Here is a 19,839-nt window from a genome sequence, read left to right on the forward strand (position 1 = left end):
TACTAGCCTTATGGAACTTAGGAGGTTGGCCCCTTGTCACTTCACTAATTTTGCTCTGTACTTGAGACTGAGGAAAAGGTTGCTAGCCAAGGGGGCTTTCCTTATTGATTATCAAATTTACTTCATGTAGAAATGGGCGGAGGTAATGAGAACCTAGAAAAAATGAATATGAATAAGAAAAAGATGTTGGGTTTGGTGTGATAAGTGAAAGCGAGTCTAGTGCCTTCTCTATTTGGGCTATGGAATGATTTAAAAAATTTCAAGAGTGCAAATCAAGGACTTTAAGTAGTCAAGTGGCATGCCATACAACTCCTTAACTTGTTTCAACAATTGATTTTTCGTGGTTAAATCTTACAAAGATGTGATAGAGAGGGCCTGTTTGCATTCACAACTCAAAACAATAACGAATGTGACCCCTACCCAAAGATAACCTACAAATATACCTGATGAAGAGATATAGAGTGCATAATGTGTTTATTAGTAAAACAAATGATACAAAAGGAAGATGAGGCTTTATTATTTCCTTTGTCCTTCATATTTCTGCAAAAATTAGTCTTTGATGGTGTCTCCTAGAACATATATCCACACATATAGAAAGTAACATAAATAAAACTAAATACTTACATATAGAAGATGCCTTATCCTTCAAAATTTGGAGTTAGGTTGCTCACAAATTCTTCCATTAATTAGTAAAATTCAATCCAAGTTTCAAATGGAGAGAGATTAGATAGGTTTTAGCTCTCATACTCCTCATACAATAAAATATTGTTTGCTTTCCTAAATCCATTGATTCTCCAAGGAATAATAACAAGATATTACATTTCTAACCCCCTCAACAAACTTCTTTCTTGAAGTAGAAGTCGTTGAGATCCACTTTTATCTCTAGAAGAAATTATAAAATAGTCATTCTCCACAAGGAAAACAATATAATAGTACTCTCATCCTAACTAGCTCATTGATAAAGTTTCAAGAATAATAAACTAATGAGTTAGTTAAGGTGCTTCTCCAAAAATAACTAAAAGTCTTTGCCTCCGCAAATGTGCCATTAACTTCGAAGGTAAATATTTATCTAATGTAAGTAACATTACACCCCCTATTATCATGTTCTTTGCACGCCATATATTATGGATAAAAAGGGAGTGACCCATCAATATAATAAAGAAACACCTTGCCATGTGATCTCTACGATTTGGTCATGTTCTTTTGGGGCCTTTTGACTTTATGCCCAAGGTGGCTATTACCCAAATAAGAGTTCCATGATCAATCAATGTCTTCAAATTTTAAAAGTTGGCTTCATGCAATCAATGGTGATTCCACAGAGTAAAATGACAGTTCTTGATATTATCTAGAATATGAAACAACAATCTCCATACATTACTTTGACCAAGCCAAAAAAATTGACTAATGCAATGGTCCCTCTAATCCATTGATTCGGCTTGGTAGCCAAGGAAAGTATCTTGATTTGGCAACTTTATCCATATAATTGTGGACCCCAACATATTACATGAAGCAAATAGAATATGACTAGTGGCTCCATACCAACTTGTTTTTTTTATAAAATTGGCCCCATGTGCCACGTTTATAGAATGAAATGCTTGCTTGATGCTATGATCAATCAACCTCTTCAAATTTTAAGTGTGTCTTCATGCAATCAATGGCGGTTCCATAGAATAGAATGATGGTTCTTGATATGGGCTAGAATGCACAACAACAATCCCCATACAATACTTTGACCGAGCCTAGAAAATCGACTGGATGCAATGGTCCCTCTAATCCTTTGATATGGCTTGGCGGCTAAGGAAAACAACTTGATTTGACAACTTTATCCATGTAATTGTGGACACAAGGTATAACATGATGTAAATAGAATATGGCTAGTGGCTTCATACCAACTCAGTTTTTTATAAAAGCAGCCCCATGTGCCACATTTATCTAATGAAACGCTTTCTCAATGCCATATCATTTGAATTTCGAGCCAACGTAAGGAAAGAGAATGACCCTTGGGAAGGTGATTCCATTCTTTACAATGGACTTAGGCTATCTCATGGCGACTTTGTATGATGTAGTGGTTGACATGTCTTACAATAGGAGGACCCACGATTTATCCAATATAAAATGCCATAGTTGTAGGTTGTCTTCCCATGGCCCCCTCAAATATATTATGCTTTAGAATGAATGAGTTAGCTACTAGTTACAACCCATAACTCCTCCACTAACCCATCAAATGAATTGATAAAAGTTTTTAATAAAATATTATTTCCTCACCTCCACATATATTCCAAGGTTTTGCTCCATGGAAAGGTATGAGTGAGGAAATGAAATGGGATACAAAGGGGGCCATCCATTTAGGACGATATCATTTCACTTTTTGGCCATTTGCATGGTATAATTTGGTGCTTAGGCGAGTGATATGGAAAGGGTTTCCCTTTTATAACATAACCTTTAACATGTCTTTATCATAGTTAAAGTGCATAAGGGGGTGGTCCCATCCTAAGATATGATTTCTAACCTTTCATTATGCCTTCACAGTGGTCAAATTGGAAAAAGGGGATGGCCCTTTGAAACAAACCATAACTATCTATCTAAGCATTAAATGTAACCACGAAGAGCAAAGCTATGCATTGAGTTCAACTGCAATAGAAAACACTAAAGAAATCATGCATCACCGCCATGATGAAGATAATCCACAACCACAATCTCCAAGCAAAAAATGGAAGTTATGTATCATCACCTCATTAGTGTCCCTTTAATTTACCCTTGCAATGGTGTCATGTGATGAAATCACATTTTTTCGCTCAATGCCAATATGAGGGGTAACATAGCGTTATAGAGTGTAGTTTGTGACGAAAAGGATATAGGCAATTACATGATCATGTTAGAGGACAAAATTGCTAGTACAAGCTTTGGTTATCATGACCCTTCTTCCTCTTTAGAACACATTATTTTTTGATTCATCGACACTTGTAGATCAAGATTTGGGGCATGAAATACTTATTTTTCTCAGTAATCATGTTGAAAATGATGATTAAGTGGCTTTATAGGTTGAAAGGAGACATCGTTTCCTAATAAGAGTAATATTTGTAGCAAAAAGGGGGCAGCAGTCAATGTTGTTATTTCAAAATAACATGTTGAAAGAGTAATACTAATAACAACTATTGTTCAATCTGGACCTCAAGCAAGAAGGTAAGAAAAATGGGTATTTTTTGAGTAGTAAAGATAACAAGAAGAATTTCTAGGTCAGACACCTATCGAGGATGTTTTTGAGTTGGATTTTGCATGCGAGACTACTTGGGGCTATTGTGACCGTATCAGCGGTACATAGAGGATTTATTTGTGGAAAAGGATCATACTTTTTCTCTTTCTTTTTTGGAAAATTATTGTAGAGAACGACCATCAAAATATGTGCTCTTTTTAATCGATCAACATGCTCTTGAGTATTATGTATTGGGTATATCACATGATTGGTTATGCTTCTCCTCTAAGCATGAGTGGTCGCACAATGTTTCATGCCTCCATGATTTGTTATTTTAGTCATTTGATTATGATGAGTGTTCAGGTTCTTTTTTGAGTGAATTTGAGAATTTGAGCATATGAGTGACATCAAGGCCATAAAAAAAGAGAAAAAGAAAAATAAAAGGAAAAGAAGATAGTTCAAATTATTAGGATAGGTCAGTTCAGTTGTTCCCTTTTTAAGCTATTAGGTAGGTTGAGCCATTCTTTGTGCTTTTCTTTACAAGTCAAAGTTCATTTTTTGATATGAAGTTTTAAATTATTTCCCAGTGTTTGCTTTGATGTGGGTCAAGTTGAGTTTTAGGGGTGTTTATAGGTCATTAGTTTTCCATTTGGATTGTGAGTTTTCAATTTATTGAGTCATGTCTTTGCTTGGCGTTGGCTAAAAAAACTGAATTATTGCAAGTAAATCATGAATCATATTCTGATATATTTCTCATTTAGTTATTTCATGTTAGAAAAGGATAGTTTGGGATCCAAAGTTTCATGCTTGGTCTTTTGTATCATTGGTTATGTATTTAGTTTGAGTTTGAAGAGGTCGATTCATGTTGAGGATCGATACTTTGAACTTCAATCACATCAGTTACTTATTTGTAACATCCATATATGTGCTTGTTGGAGCGATTTATTATCACTTTCCTTCTAGTGGGCTTCCCCTATCAACTATGACACATCTTGCTCTTAGAAGCTCAGTGTCTTAGTGATTGCAAGCCTTATTAGTTATCCACCTTGCATTTAGCAAAGTTCGTTATCATTGGGCTTTGAATGGATAATTCCTATTATTGTTTGGCATTAGAACATTCATTCATAATGATAGGGTTGTACTCATATCTTGGGGCCCATAGGCATTAGTGGTAGGATACGTCGTGTCTAGCAAGGATTGACCTTAATAGTCCTTGACTAGATGGTTTCACCCATGGTTGATAGTGACTTTTTATTCACTCAGGAGAATTTGTACATGGCCATAGGCATTAGTGGTAGGATACGTCGTGTCTAGCAAGGATTGACCTTAATAGTCCTTGACTAGATGGTTTCACCCATGGTTGATAGTGACTTTTTATTCACTCAGGAGAATTTGTACATGGCTGGATTATAGGTTGTAGGTTGCAGTTTCTTTGGGCATTCTTAGCGTCACTTCGTTCATATATTTGAATCTAGTCCATGGAAGGCCTTGATGTTATAGAGATTTATCTTACAAGTTTGATTCATTGACAATTTTGGGATTCTCAACATTCCGTAGGGGATAATGTAATCTAGATGGATCCACTATTAACACTTGATTTGACCTTATAAATCCAGGTGCTAATTTACAGTTCTTTCTTAATGAAAGTCATTTGGGGGTGCTAATTGTTATAGAGTTCACTATTTGGTATTAATGGTTTGTCAGTAAATTACGAGGTCTATTGATTAGCTGGTCCATTGACACAACATTTGTTGAACTTGTAACTATGGTCAATCTTCATAATGTATATTTGGTCACTTGATGTACTTGTATTTATCATTGTAAAGCATATTTTAAATGTTAGAGTCAAAAGAAAATTTATTTTGAGTCAAAGTCCATTGTGACTTTTCAAAGAAGAAAAATTGAATTTTTGAATTGTAATTTTTGGCTCCAAAAGTTGTTAAGTTGGCCTCTCTCTAAGTCAAGTTGGCCCTGGCAGAATACACACCCATTCAGCCAAGACAGATCACTATATAAAGACAGTTCAACCTCCAATTGGGCAATTCACATCTCTCTCACAAGATAGTTTTTGGAAAGCAAGTGAAGGAAGGGAAGGACAAATAAGATGAAGAGGAAGACAAATTGGTTCTCTTTCTCTCTTTCATCAACTCATACGTGTGGATGTAGTATCTCTCTCTTGGTTTGCAGTTTTTCTGGGCTGCAGGGGCCAAAATTCTAGGGCAACTTGCAGCTGCAAGGAGGCCAGAATTTCTGGGTCAAATAAGGCAGAGCAAATTTTTGGATCAAATTGGGTGGCTTGACTTGGAGGGGAAGACCGGGTTTGACCATAGTTTTTGGGTGGCTTGATTGATTAAATATTTATTGTCTACTGCATAAACACCTTGTTGAATTTGTAACTATGGTTGGTCTTCATAATGTATATTTGGTCACTTGATGTACTTGTATTTTTTACTGTAAAGCATATTTTAAATGCTAGAGTCAAAAGAAAATTTATTTTTAGTCAATGTTCCATTGCAACCTTTTAAAGAAGAAAATTTGAATTTTGGATTGTAATTTTTGGCTCCAAAAGTTGCAAGTCGGCCTCCCTCCCAGTCAAGTCGGCCCAGACAAAAGGCACATCCCTTTGGCTAAGGAAAATCATTGTATAAAGGTAACTTGACCTCATTCTTCCACCACCAATTTACACTCTTTCAAGAAGACAAGTTCTGGGCATCTTAGCAAAGATCAAGAAGGACAACAAAGATGAAAAGAAGGATGAATTAGCTCTCTTCCTCTCTCTCTCTCAAGCTCTCACACGTGGATAAATTATCTCTCTTCTGGTTCACATATTTTTGCCCCATTTAGCAGAGCTGATTTGTACCTTGGGAATACCACTGTCCAAATTTGTCAAAACTTTGTTCATCCTCCAAATTTTGATAACAAAGTGAGTTTTTCTTTGTGAGTATCACAGATTTTTTATGTATGAAACATATCTTTTTAAGCTTTCATGTGTCATTGATTTCAATCTTGACAGTCTTTGAGTGATAGACCTTAGATTATCTTCTGCCATATTCACTTTCTATTGTTTTCTGTTTCTTTCTGTTTCTCTTTGACTCCATAAAAGGCACTGATTACGTATTGAAATATTTGGCTTTTGCATTTAAAACAAGTTTTTATATCAAAACATCAAATGCTGCATCTTAGGCAATGGCTGGTCAAAATTTTACATATCATCTTTTGAAATTTTACGTAGCTAGAGATTGTGAATTGAAAGTTACTTTTAGTGGTGTTGCAATCCATTGGGTTATTTATACGATACAGTGTGTATGATTAACCTGAAAGCTAACTTAAATGGTGATGAATCATGTCTGAGATTGGTTTTCTTATGATTTAATGTTTTTCACAATTGTTCACAATTTATTATTGACCGAGTGCATCATTTTTATGGTTTCTATGGGACCATAAGTAGTCTACAAACTAGATAACTGCGGACATTGATCTATTACCTAGTAATTACCATTTTATGCTGCCCTTAATTCTAATTTGTAGTTTGTTCTTACGCGGTTAGATGACTTTTTGATGACTGATGACTGATTATGTAGGCTGGAAAAACACTCAGTGAACGTAAGTGGCGTTCTGCATTTAGCGAAGAAGGCTACCTTGACATTGGAAAAGTCCTGTCTCGAATTCAGCGAGGGGTAAGATTAGTCTTTTTATTATCTTTCAAACCATGCTCTGCACTGGACTACATTTATACTGATTTTATAGGTAAGCATGTTTGTTGATTAATCACTGCTTCCACCTTTCTAATTTCCGAGTTTTTATTTTATTTATTACACTCTAACTTGACCAGGCATAAAATGGCTTGAGGTGAACAGAATGTTGGGAATCAGGGTTATTCATATATTTGAAGTGTCTATAGAAGGTTTTAATAGTAAATACCTGTCTCTTATAATCGCTATATATCCTTTGGCAAACAACGAAATGCTGTCTTGCTATAAATATCAAATTTGTCTCAGAAACCTGGCACTAAAGTAGATCATTCGATCTATTTTGGAATCAGGAATATCATTAGCAAATCACAAGACAAGAATGGTGCATGCACTTGAGAAATGGACCAAACTTATGTGAGACAGACTTGAGCTGCACTTGCTGTCTATCATCATGATTACAAATGAAGATTTAAGGATCTTTATAAGCAACAGTGAAAGCGACATGATCTAGTTCACTATTGTCAGTACCATTACAACCAGCGTCCAGTTCATGGCCATCATCGAAGCGATCTATTAATCCATAATTTTCAATGGACTTCTCAACTTAAAATTGCTTTACTAAGTTGGAAGGGAATTGCAAGCATTATAAAGTTTCTGTGGAGAGCAGATCTGCACATTTTTATCCCCATTTGATCTCTCTTACTAGTGTGGGTGAGATAGATGTCCTTCAATGTATTTCACATAATGAAGCTTCCTAAGATAAGCTGAATATCTGCATGGCAGGCTTCTCCAATTCAAGAGAAGCACCATTATATTTCCAGAGTAGTTGGATGCAACCATCTGCTTTATGTATTAATAATAGCATCACGCAAATACCAACACCATAATCTATTAGCTTCCGCCATCTGCACCATAAGAGCTGTTGATGTTTACATACAATGAGATGTCTTCTCAAGTTTAGCCAAACTTCATTAGGAACTGAGCTTCTTATTGTTTCAAAACTTAAATAAACCTCCCTAAATCTCCTCATTCTCATTGTGGCCTGCTTACTAATTTATGATCTAAGTGATATTTAACTCGAAGTAAGGCTGGTGCAAAAAAATTGAACTTTGTCCACAATTCGCGAACATGCTTGCATTCATCTTTAAGACTCCATATTTTTGTTTTTGATTTCTTATTTTATTCCATTCTTGCTTCTTGTAGACAAATGCTATGGAGCTTTATCTCCATTAAATTGTTCTTAGAATTGGATAAGGGTATCACACACATTCTTTGTAGCTTCTTCCCAACTTGAATAACCTTGTATACTGCATTCATTTTGAAAATAACTATTTTCAAAAATTTTGGAGTCTGTGCATTCATCCTTAAAACATTAATTTTTGCAACATAATTCAGTTGTCTTCTTTCACAACTAAAAGAAATAGCTGAGAATCTTGTTTCACCAACCAAGGGATACTTATATTTTGGTAAATTTACAATGCAGATTTGTGAAGTGATGGGTGAACATGAACGTAGTGTGAGAATTATAGCTTGGACAGCAACTTCTGCACATGTTTAATGTGAACATGTGAGAAGTAGATCGAGATATTTTTGAAAAGTAATTCTATTCTTGGAAAAAGTAATTTTATTTTGTAATTCACATTAGTAAAAGGAAAGTGGTAGCCTTATATTTAGCAGTTGAGTCTAAAATTTTATCTCATGCATGACTTAGACGATGAGAAATCTTAAAAATTGATTCTCTGCTAAAAAGATAAAGATAGAGGCTGCACTAAATAAATAAAAATAGGGCAAGGTAGATGCTTTCAACACAATTGAACAGTTGTAGAAAGGGAGAGAAAGCAGGTAGTGAGGAAAGAGATGTTTCTAGCAGCATGCAATCCTGTATAATAGTTCCATACAGCCATACAAAAGTTTGTACAGCTGTACCTACTGTGACGTACAGATCAGTACAGTCATATGTACAGTATCACATCTCACATGGATAGTCTGTATAGGTTGTCCTGGAGGTCGTATAACAGTTTTTTACTGTTTCTGATTTTTTTCAACTGGTTGTACAAGATCAGTTTAGAGAATTCTTTTGGTATTCATGCAGTGTTGTTTTGAAGCGAGCAAAGTTCCTTCTTCAGATTAATTACTCCAGAAGACTTGAAATATGAAGTTATCCATTGAGGATATAAATATTATATTTTAAATATATGAATAAGAATGATGATACAATGAGAGTGGGAGGCTTGCTTATATACCAAGCAGGTGTCTCTTCATGGAGAGTCATGTTTCATTTAGACATGACTCTTCAACCTAATTACTAATTAACTAATCATTATGTATGTTTATTATCATTTACATTATTTTATATTATTTCCTATATATTTGTTCATAACATTGCCTTCCTTCTCAAAAAGCTTTGTCCTCAAAGCTTGTCGATGAAAAAGGCTTGATCTCTTCTTCGGGTTCGAATGTCTTTTCGTCTCGGAACAGTCATATGATCTTCTAATTGACAAACAAAATTGTCGCACTGAGAAGGGATCAGACCATTCTAGATTAATCTTCTGCGGAATATTCTAATCATTGGTATTTTGTAACGACTTGTCATCATAGGACTGGTCACTGGATTGAGGTTACATCACTCTTCTCTGGAACATCAGTTTGTTGTTTCTATTTTGAATGGTCCCGATATGTAGCATGGTTGAGTTGTCTACTCTCATGATTCGGATCAGTGATCAAATTTGAAGGGCAGGTCTTAATTTCATTTAGAAGGGCACATATTCAGGTTGCACTTCTATAATGAAAAGCATAAAAAAAAAGAGCAATTCAATTGACAACAGTAAATTATTTTCAAATTTCTTTTTATTTTTTCACAGGAGAATGGTGGAACAACCACCCCATGGATGTTGCGTATAAGGCAGATCTGATATGAGCCGCAACTAATATATCGGATGCATTTACCATTAATGGATAAAGAGGAGACCTATATTCCTGCTCCAGTTCAGATAAGGATTAATTTTGTAGGAAATTTTTGCGACTAGAACGTTCAAGCCAATATACAAGTAGCTCAATCAAATTTAAGTTTATTGCATGAATGAAAAAATTCAGTAAAATTCTAAACAGGTTGAGGATTCAACAAAAGAGTGTACAAAGGTGTATATGTTTTTGGTATTTCCTTTTTTAATATGAAAACATACCAGGAATTGGGAATCCGCAAACAAATCAAATCCAGTATGTTAGGAACCCTGTTGAATGCTCTCCTCTCCAAGCATAAATCGTGCTTAAACCTTGCTTGACAGGCGTTTGTTGAATGATGAATCTATGCTCCTCTCCAGCTTAAATCGTCGTCAAACCTTGCTTTGGGCAGCCTTCAGGCACAACCCAGTGAAATTACAGACCTAATACATGGCCCATATTGACATCTAGTTGCTATCAATTGAAACTACCAAATGTAATGGTATCAAAGGGTAATTATGACATAATAATTAATAAGAACTTCCATCATATGCACAATTAGAAAAAACAACTCAAAAAGAAACTGTTGTTTTTGAAATGAGAGCAACTCAGAAATTGCCAAATGTAATGGTATCAAAAGGTAATTGTGACATAATAATTAATAAGAACTTGCATCATATGCACAATTAGAAAAAACAACTCAAAAGGAAACTGTTGTTTTTGAAATGGGAGTTTCTCAAATGGGATTTAAGTTTTAACATGAAAATAAATTTACAAATTCAACATTCCTAAAATTCTAATTTCAGAAAAAATGAAATTTAAAAAGAAGGTTGACAATTTGAGAGCACTTTTAAAAAAATTTTAAGATATTATTCCAATTTTTTTTTTAAATGACAAAAATCAATTTTTAAATTTTTTTTGACTGGTAAAATTTTCTCCCTACTTCTCTGACATGCCAGAGACCCTTTGAAGGGCTCTGATGTGTTCAATTTTGATCCCTGATTCGGATGTCGATAGTGAACTTTTTTGGTTTGATTTTCCCTTATTAAGTGTGTGAATTTTTTTTTATTTTTTTTATTTACTTTAGGTGACAATGTTGTTGAGTTGGTTACTGAATCTTTACTTGGGGTGTTTATCATCTGAAATGCAACATCTAAGTGCGTCTTTTCTTCAACTAGTTTTCATTCTTCTTGAGTTATGATATTCACTGGATCGGTATTCGTTCCTTTACCTTCAACTTGGACTGACGACTTCGACATTTCTTTTGTGATAAGTTCTTCTAACTTATTTTCCAATGAGTTCCTATCATCCTTAAGTTTTTTAATTTGAGTGAGTAGACTTCGATTATGGTTTCTGAGACGTAAAAGTTCCTCATTTTCTGAGTCGACTTTATTTTGGTTATCAAGCTTCTCAGTTTTTAAACACTTGATTTGTTCTAATAAGCTTCGGTTAAGGTTCTTTATGCATAAACTTTCCTCTTCTTTTCCTAATAGATTTTCATTGAGTTTCTTTTTAGAAATTTCCTTTTCTTGTTCTAATTGGTGTTTCTTAGCTTTACATTTTCTTACTTGTGTAAGCAGCTTTTGATTATGCTCCTTTAAACATGAATTTTCCTTATTTTTGTTGGATATGACTTCTTCAAGCTCTTTCTGCTTCTTCGATACTATTTTTGGATTCTCTTGAAAAATTAATTTTGAAATATCCTTAAGATCTTTTACTGAAGGCATTATCAATTTTGATTTCGTTGTCATGTCTTGGAACATGACCATCTTCTTCTTGTAAGGGAACATCAAGAATTTGTTTTCTGTGTTTAAAATGAACGTACCTAATTCCTTGAACCAAGGTCGACTGAGAATTATGTCAACCTCTTTGTCAAGCATAGTTATGACACAGAATTGAGATACGTACTCATAATGATCAATTGTCACTTGTAAATCATTAATTTCATATTCTTTTCTGCCAAAAAAATCCTCTTGTTCCCCTATATTTGGCTTTAGAATTAATAGTTGATTTGCCAAATTAATATTAATGTAATTAACTTCAATGTTTAGATTAATGGCGATGTTAATCTCTTTTTTTTTGGTAGGTAAGCACCCACGGGGGATTTGAACCAGTGACATATACAAGGAGTGCCGTAATAGTGCACCCATTCACCGTCAATCCAAAGCTCCGTGGGCTATTATCTCTTTCCTTTGGATAACACCCTTTTAATGTAAATAATTTAAAAGTTACAATTGGAATACTTTTATAGGAGAATCTTCTTTCTTTTATTTTCGAATTAGACTCCTTTTTTTTTGAGGCAAATGAACTACTTTTGTATTCGTTGATGAGATTTAACGTTTAATAATAACCCTTTATTACTTCTAATTACAACAAATGGAACCTTATTATTTCTAATTACCTCAAATGGAACCTTAGGGTGTATTATCTTATTAAATTTCACCTAATATATATATTTTTTACTTCAAATGGAATACTTAAGGTGTATAGGACAAAGGAGCATTATCCTAGAGTGGGGGTTTTATTATGAGACTTATATAGTATCGATTTGCACAAGATTTAATGTTTTGGAGTAATTATTTGTAGTTAATTAACACTAATTAGTATGTATACTTTTCGATTTAGTATTTGAAGGGCGTGATTCTTTGTTATATGATGTGACCTCTCAGTTCCCCACAACAATGATTACTCGACAACAATTTGATGACAATTTCTCAGTCGATAAATGTACAACGAGATTAATCTCTATACAGAATGTGGCCATTGTGGACGACGACTTTCCCACTGGTTGATAACACAATTCTCGAATTCAGATTTGTAGACAACTATCGAGCTGGAATCTTTAACGGCTGCACCAAATTCACTTGAGAATGTCGAGGAACTTATTTAATATTTGAACCCCTGACTTGTGCCCACGGTAGTTCGTAGTTACAGGTGTAGACGAATGCACATTGATAAGGATCTACAATGAATATTGCTAAATGTCAGCGATGACAATGTTCTAGTGGCTATGGCGGCAACAACCAACAAGTAAAATGGTTAAAGGGTCGTGCGGTGGTGTTTGGAGTGCTGCATCGATATCTATCAAGCGACCAATCGGACAGTCGAGCGGCGGTAGAGGTGGCGGCGGCTTTGAGTGTTGGGTATCTTATGGTTGCAGTTACCAGAGCAGCTGAAGGCTGATGACGTGCAGAGGTTCCGCTAAGGTCCTGTGTCTGTTTGTCTCGTCCAGTTGCGGTGGCTCAGGCAGCTGCAGCTTAGGCATTTGTTACTCGTGCCGACCAGGTAAAGTGCGTTTCTTTTTACTTGATTTTTGTTTTGTTTTGGTTTTTAATATATAAATTTTAATATATATTTTTTGCTATATAAATTTTTTATCTTATTTTTAATATATATATTCTTTACTATATTATTTTTTTATACTTTATATTTATATATATATATATATATATTTTAAATTTTTAATTCAATATATAATTTTGTATTTTATATTTTTTTTAATGATTTTTTTCAATGGCCAAAGGCCAACTGGCAAATCAGCAACGGAGAAATTCCAAACGTGTAGCGAAACGCTTCAATCTCAACGGCAACAATGTTGACGAAACCCTGATGGCCAAAGGCCTGGATCAGAGAGCCTGGTTCTGTGCAGTGGTTAGGCAGCCAGAGGATTGAACCGCTTTGATACCAAATGAAGCGAACAAAGTTCCTTCTTCAGATTAATTACTCTAGAGGACTTGGAATATGAAGTTATCCATTGAGGATATAAATATTGTATTTTAAATATATGAATAAGAATGATGATACAATGAGAGTGAGAGGCTTGCTTATATACCAAGCAGGTGTCTCTTCATGGAGAGTCATGTCTCATTTAGACATGACTCTTCAACCTAATTACTAGTTAACTAATCATTATTTATGATTATTATCATTTACATTATTTTACATTATTTCTTATGTATTTATTTATAACATGTTTTTTGGATAGTGTGTGGATGTTTTCTTGTGAGTTTTTTGAAGGAATGAAAAGCTGATATGAAAGATTAATTACATATGCGTTGGAAATTAATTTGTATGCTTTTGCTGTCTAAGTTCTAGATATTATGTGATTGATGTTGTGGTCTGAAATTTGATTTGAACATTTATTAAATTCAACAATCTACTCGTTTGATTGAGATCATAAGGACATTGGTCTCCTAGGGTTTGAAATTTTCACATGGTATTAGAACTTGATCTCTGATTGAGATTATTAGGGATTTGTAGTAGTAAATCTATTACTTGGAAGGATTAGCGGAGTGAGACTTTTGAAGTTTTTTGATTTGGGAGTTTGGGCAATAGAGCTCATATATGGAAGCACGTCTCTCGTGTGAGGACAGATCGGATGCTGCCTCGATTTCTTTAGCATGAAAGGTTAGGGTTACATTCTTACTAAAAGAGAAAGATCTCTGGGATATTGTCAAGGGTGTTATGACTCTACCTACAGGTCTATAACAATGTTTTAAAAATTAGCCGGACCGAATCAGAATCAGCTGCGCTGATCGAGCCGGACCCCTAGCCAGGCCGACTCGGTACAAAAACCGGTTCGGTGGTCAGTCTGTCACCGAACCGGTCACCGACTCAGTCGGTTCGGTAATAGATCCACTGACTTTGCCGAGTCTGACTTAAACCAGCCGAGCCGGTCAAACATGGCCAACGACATTTTTTTGGAGGGAATTTGGCTTTAGGTTTTCCTGAAGCCCATCTAATCTCTCCCAAGCCTATAAAAGCTACCCAACCCCCTCACATTTCCTCACAGCTATCTCATTGAATTTGTGTGAGAATTTGTGAAGAGTTGTGGAGTTGGTTTTTGAGCAGCAGTGAGGGGTCTTGGGCAATCATTGGAGCAAAAATGAGGAGCTTCTTGGGCAGCCATTGGATTAGCATTGAGGAGTTAGTTTGTTGGAGCAGCATTGAGGAGGCTAGAGTTTGGAGGTATTTTTTTTCACTTCTAAAATTTGCCTTTGTTTGTGTGTTTTCTTCTTTGCAAATCCGGAAATTGAAAAGAGTAATTTTTGTAAAAGAAATGAACATTGAAGAGTTGTTTTTTTCAGTTCTTTTCATTTTCAGATTTGTTTCCTTTCATGTCCAAGTCCAAATATCAGAAAATGACTCCTAGAATGAAAGATGCTGCTTGGGCATATGCTGAGATGATTGATAATCAAATGCATTGCAAATTTTGTCATAGAAGAATTAAGGGAGGTGTAGGGGGCATTCATAGGTTGAAACAACACTTCGTTCGTATTAGAGGCAAAATTGCTCCATGTGTAGCACCATCAAAACAAATTGGGGAGATTAGGAAGGAGTTGATAGTAAAATTTGAGAAGTTTGAGGAAGAAAAAGCTAGGCAAAAAGAGATAGAGGCTAAAATTGGGGGGAGTATAAAACACATGATGGCTGCCAACCCCAATTTTGATTATGAGGGCTCTTCATCTATCCCTTGCATTGATGCATCCAACCCCTTTTGCTATGTTCCTCCCTCTTTGGAGTCTATTCAAGAAAAGGGTAAGGGTAAAATGAAAAAGAAGGGTGATATCAAAAGTTATTTCACACCCTCCTCTCCCTTTGATGTTGAAATTTGATGACTAAAATGTTTACAGTGATCCCAACCTAGTTTTAATTTCACCTTATCACTGCTATTCAATTAAATGCCCTTTCCCATAAATATACATTCAACATATAGAATTCTGGAAATGAAATTTTCAGATTAAAACACACAGGACTGTCAACACATGCTGAAAATAAATATGGACATAAACAGCCCAACGACACACATAAAAATACACACAGATTTTTGGTCAACTTAGACCCAGGCAAAACCCCTTCAATATTCCCTGGGGAAAACCTGTCAGAGAGTTCTTCAAATTTATTTATCTTTCAAGTTCAGGAAAAATACATTTGCAGACAAAACAAAACAAGAAAATACAACTTATCTCTTCAGCCCAAAACTCCTTGCAAACTGTGCCCACTTTGCCTTGATTTCCATGCCCACTTGGAGCTCAAAATATGTACTGTACAAATATGACTGTAGGGACTGTACTGTACTGATTCCGTATAGACTGTACGGATTTCCGTACCGCTATACAGACTGTATGGATTTTTTGTTTATATTCCTCAAAAACTTCTCTCGAACGACGTGTAGCTCACAACATTAAACGCTGTTCGTACTATACCTTATGCTATTTTCTATGCCTCGATTTTCGTGCCCAGAAATCACTCCTTCAACTCGCTGCAACAAATTTCTCCTTCAAAACTTTTCTCCAGCTTTCAGCCTCCTTTCTCCAATCTGCCAATGAAGAATGAATGCAGTCTCTCTTTTCTTTTCCCCCTATTGTTTCCCTAAATGACTTTTGGGCAACCCTAAGATCTAATGTCTCAGATTCATTTAGATCAAGGGATGAGAATAAATGTGCATTTAATTCTCACTTTCTATTTTTTAACTCACCCATTAAATAAAGTACCCACATTGTACTTTATGTCTAAAGTCACTTTTCACTTTATAATTTAACATTGACTTTACCACTTATAAAGTCACACTTAGGAAAAGAATTATTTTGCACACTTTTCCCTAGGTAGAGACTAACCCAAGGGAAACCACTTGTCCAAGGTACATTAAAAATCAACACTCCCTATTACTGAGGAAAGTGTTTCTCACCACACCCATCTTGCCCCTGAAATGGACATGCTTGCCTCTTGGCAAGGACTTCGTGAGAACATCGACCACTTGCTCATCTGTTGATAAATACTCCAGCTTCACTACCCTCTTCTGAACATAGCCTCTGATGAAATAATATTTGATGTCAATGTGTTTTGACCTGTCTTGAAACACCGAATTCTCCGTGAGTTTAATGCAACTTTGACTATCATAGTCAATAACCATCGGTCTCAACTCCTAATCAAATAGGCCATACAACAACTTGCGAAGCCAAATGGCCTTACAACTAGCCTAGCTAGCAACCATATACTCAGCCTCAGAAGAGCTCAAAGAAATTGACTTTTGCTTTCGACTGAATGACAACACAACTGTTGAACCCAATATGAAGCAACACCTTGAAGTGCTTTTCCCTTCAGAAAGACAGCTTGCCCAATCTGCATCGTGTGCAACCTGCCAACCTCACTCCATCTCCCCGCCTATAGTCCAGACCATAATCAACAGTCCCTTGCACGTAGCGAAGAATTTGCTTTGCAGCTACCCAATGCACCCTCCTGGGCTCAACCATGAATTGGCTAAGTGTGTTCACTGCAAAGCATATATCTGGCCTAGCGTTGACTAGATACATCAAGGATCCAATAAGCTGCCTATACAATGTGGGATCCACCAAACTAGAATTTGAAGCATGAAGCTTCTTCCAATTGGTGATCATAGGTATAAACATGGGTCTATAGTTTGCCATGTGAAATTTGCTCAACACATCCACAACATATTGCCCCTGCCCCAGAAAGATATGCCCCTCCTCCCGCCACACCTCAAGCCCCAAAAAGTAATGCATCAACCCAATGTCCTTCATCTTGAACTCCATAGCAAGATCCTCCTTGCAACCACTAATCAGTCTCTTTGCCCCAATAATGAACAAGTCATCAACACACAACACAAGAATGAGCGGACCATCCCCTACAACAATGTAGTATAGGTTCGGATCTGCATCACTCTTCGTGAAACCCATATGCTGTAAGTAAGTATCAATCCTCGAATACTGAGCTCTCAGAGCTTGCTTAAGTTCGTAGAGTGCTTGCCTCAATCGGCATACATGGGTCTCCCGCCCAAGTACCTCAAAGCCCTCTGGCTGCTCAACATACACCTCCTCCTCTATAACTCCGTTCAGAAATGCGGTCTTCACATCCATCTGATGGATTTTCCAACCCATTTCTGCAGCAATAGAAATAAGGGACCAGATAGAAGTGTACCGAGCTACGAGAGCGAAGGTCTTGTCATAGTCAACTCCCTCTATCTGTGAGAATGCTCTAGCCACAAACCTCGCCTTGAACTTCTCAATGTTACCATTTGCAACATGCTTGATCTTGTAGAGCCACCTGGAAGTCACAACTGACTTGCCCTCAGGCCTAGGCACTACTTCCCAGACATTGTTCTTAATGATAGAGGCATACTCCTCCACCATAGCCTCTCTCCATATCTCCTGGCTGGCGGCCTCCTCATAGCTAGTAGGCTCAAAGTCAACAATGCTGGTAGCCTTGGCTACATAATTGCAAAACCGCTAAGGTGGCACACTCTCCTTGTTCACCCTCTTCGGAAGACCAACGGGCTCCGCTTACTTCAAGGTGTCTTGAAGCCACTTGGGCCTCCTCTTCCCTAAAGAAGCTTCCCCATAGGGAATCTCATCCTCTGCGCCCCAGTCTGGTGAACCTGAAGGTCTGCCACCTGACCCTGGTGTGTTTGTACCAACACTTGTGCTCGAAGTACCTATATTGGCACCTGTGCCTCTGTTAGCTGAAGTGCCATGTGAACTCTGTACCAGTGGACTCCCTAAAGAAGTGCTCGGTGAACTTGCCACTAGTGCCCCAGATGTCACTGACACTGAAGTACCTTCTGAACCAGTCGATCCAAAACCCAGAGGTCTTGCTCCCTATACCTAACCTCCTTGCTGAGGAGAAGTCTGTCACTCTCTCTCATCATACGCCCATGATCTCCGATATGCCCTCTCCTCCTTGAACTTCACATCCCTCCTAATCACCACTCTCCATTTAGAAGGAATGAAGATCCGATAGGCCTTCGAAGTTTCACTTTAACCCATAAAGATACCCTTCTCTGCCATGGGTTCCATCTTCGTCCTCTGCTCCTTGGGGATATAAGAATATGTGAGACATCCAAAGATACGAAGATGTCCCACGCGAGGCTTCTCTCCAGTGAAAGCCTCCTCCGGAGTCATATTCCCCGATACTCTGTGAGGACTCCTGTTTTGAAGATAAACATCAGTATTGCAGGCCTCAGCCCACAAAAACAAATGCAACCCCTGATCATGAATCATCGCTCTAGTAGCCCCAACAATAGTTCTGTTCTTCCTTTCAGACACCCCATTCTGCTGGTGGTTGTAAGGAACCGTGAACTCTCTCCTAATGCCCTCTTGTGCACAGAAGTTAGAAAACCCACCATCGGTGTACTCACCATCATTGTTTGACCTCAAGACTTGAATCTTCCTACCGGTCTGCTTTTCCATAAGAACTTTGAACTCTTTAAAGCTACTGAAGACCTCACCCTTGGTCTTCAGGAAATATATCGAAGTTCTCCTAGAGTAGTCATCAATGAGTATAACATAATACTCATAACCACCCAAAGACATATGAGACATATGACCACTAACATCAATATGAATCAAGTCTAGCATACCTGTAGATCTACTGTCCCTTGTTGGGAATGGTAACTTGGTGTACTTGCCCAAAGCACATCCTTTGCAGACCTCGTAATGCTCGACACTAAAATCAGGAACTCTAGTAGTGGTCTCCCTCAGTACTCTCGAAGCTCCATGACGCATATGCACCATCCCCCGATGCCATAACTTGCACAAGTCTTTACTGCTGGTGGTACTAGTGTTAGTGCTACTAGATGTGTTACTCACCAATGCTCCTGCCGACTGAAAACTGAACCTGTATAGTTTCCCAGAGCAGACTCCAATCACTTTGGCCAAAGTGATGGAAGCTCCCATGGGATGCATCAATACCTACCCTCCTGAGAAAGTGACGTCAAACCCCTTCTCCATAGAAGACGTTGAAATCAAGTTCTTCTTCATCCCCGGAACATACAAAACATCCATGACCTTCAAAGGAGGCAAAGACTCCCTCTCAAAGGTCATAGTGCCCACACCAACAACTCTCACTGTGCGGTCATCTCCTAGTACAATCTCAATATCAAGTGCCCACTCTGCAAGCTTTGAAAATAACTCTCGTGCACTTGTCATATGGTGGGAAGCCCCGCTGTCTATGTACCACACATCGAATGATGTACTCCTAAATGTAGAAGTAATAAAT

At 37.0% G+C, this 19,839-nt stretch overlaps 1 protein-coding gene across 1 annotated transcript in view; it reads left to right on the top strand.

Annotated features, from left to right (window-relative positions):
* The window catches only part of LOC149251672 (uncharacterized), a 209,048-nt gene that overhangs the window by 29,392 nt on the left and 159,817 nt on the right, over nucleotides 1–19,839 (top strand). The window contains exon 2 of the mRNA XM_089453963.1: nucleotides 6,775–6,870. Within this exon, the coding sequence (XP_089310089.1) occupies nucleotides 6,775–6,870 (96 nt within the window). The remainder of the gene's footprint in view (nucleotides 1–6,774; nucleotides 6,871–19,839) is intronic.

The sequence above is a fragment of the Pinus tabuliformis genome, chromosome 7, assembly GCF_031772625.1.
Source record: "Pinus tabuliformis cultivar Carrire ecotype Pingquan chromosome 7, CPIR1, whole genome shotgun sequence".
NCBI classification, from domain to species: Eukaryota; Viridiplantae; Streptophyta; class Pinopsida; order Pinales; family Pinaceae; genus Pinus; species Pinus tabuliformis.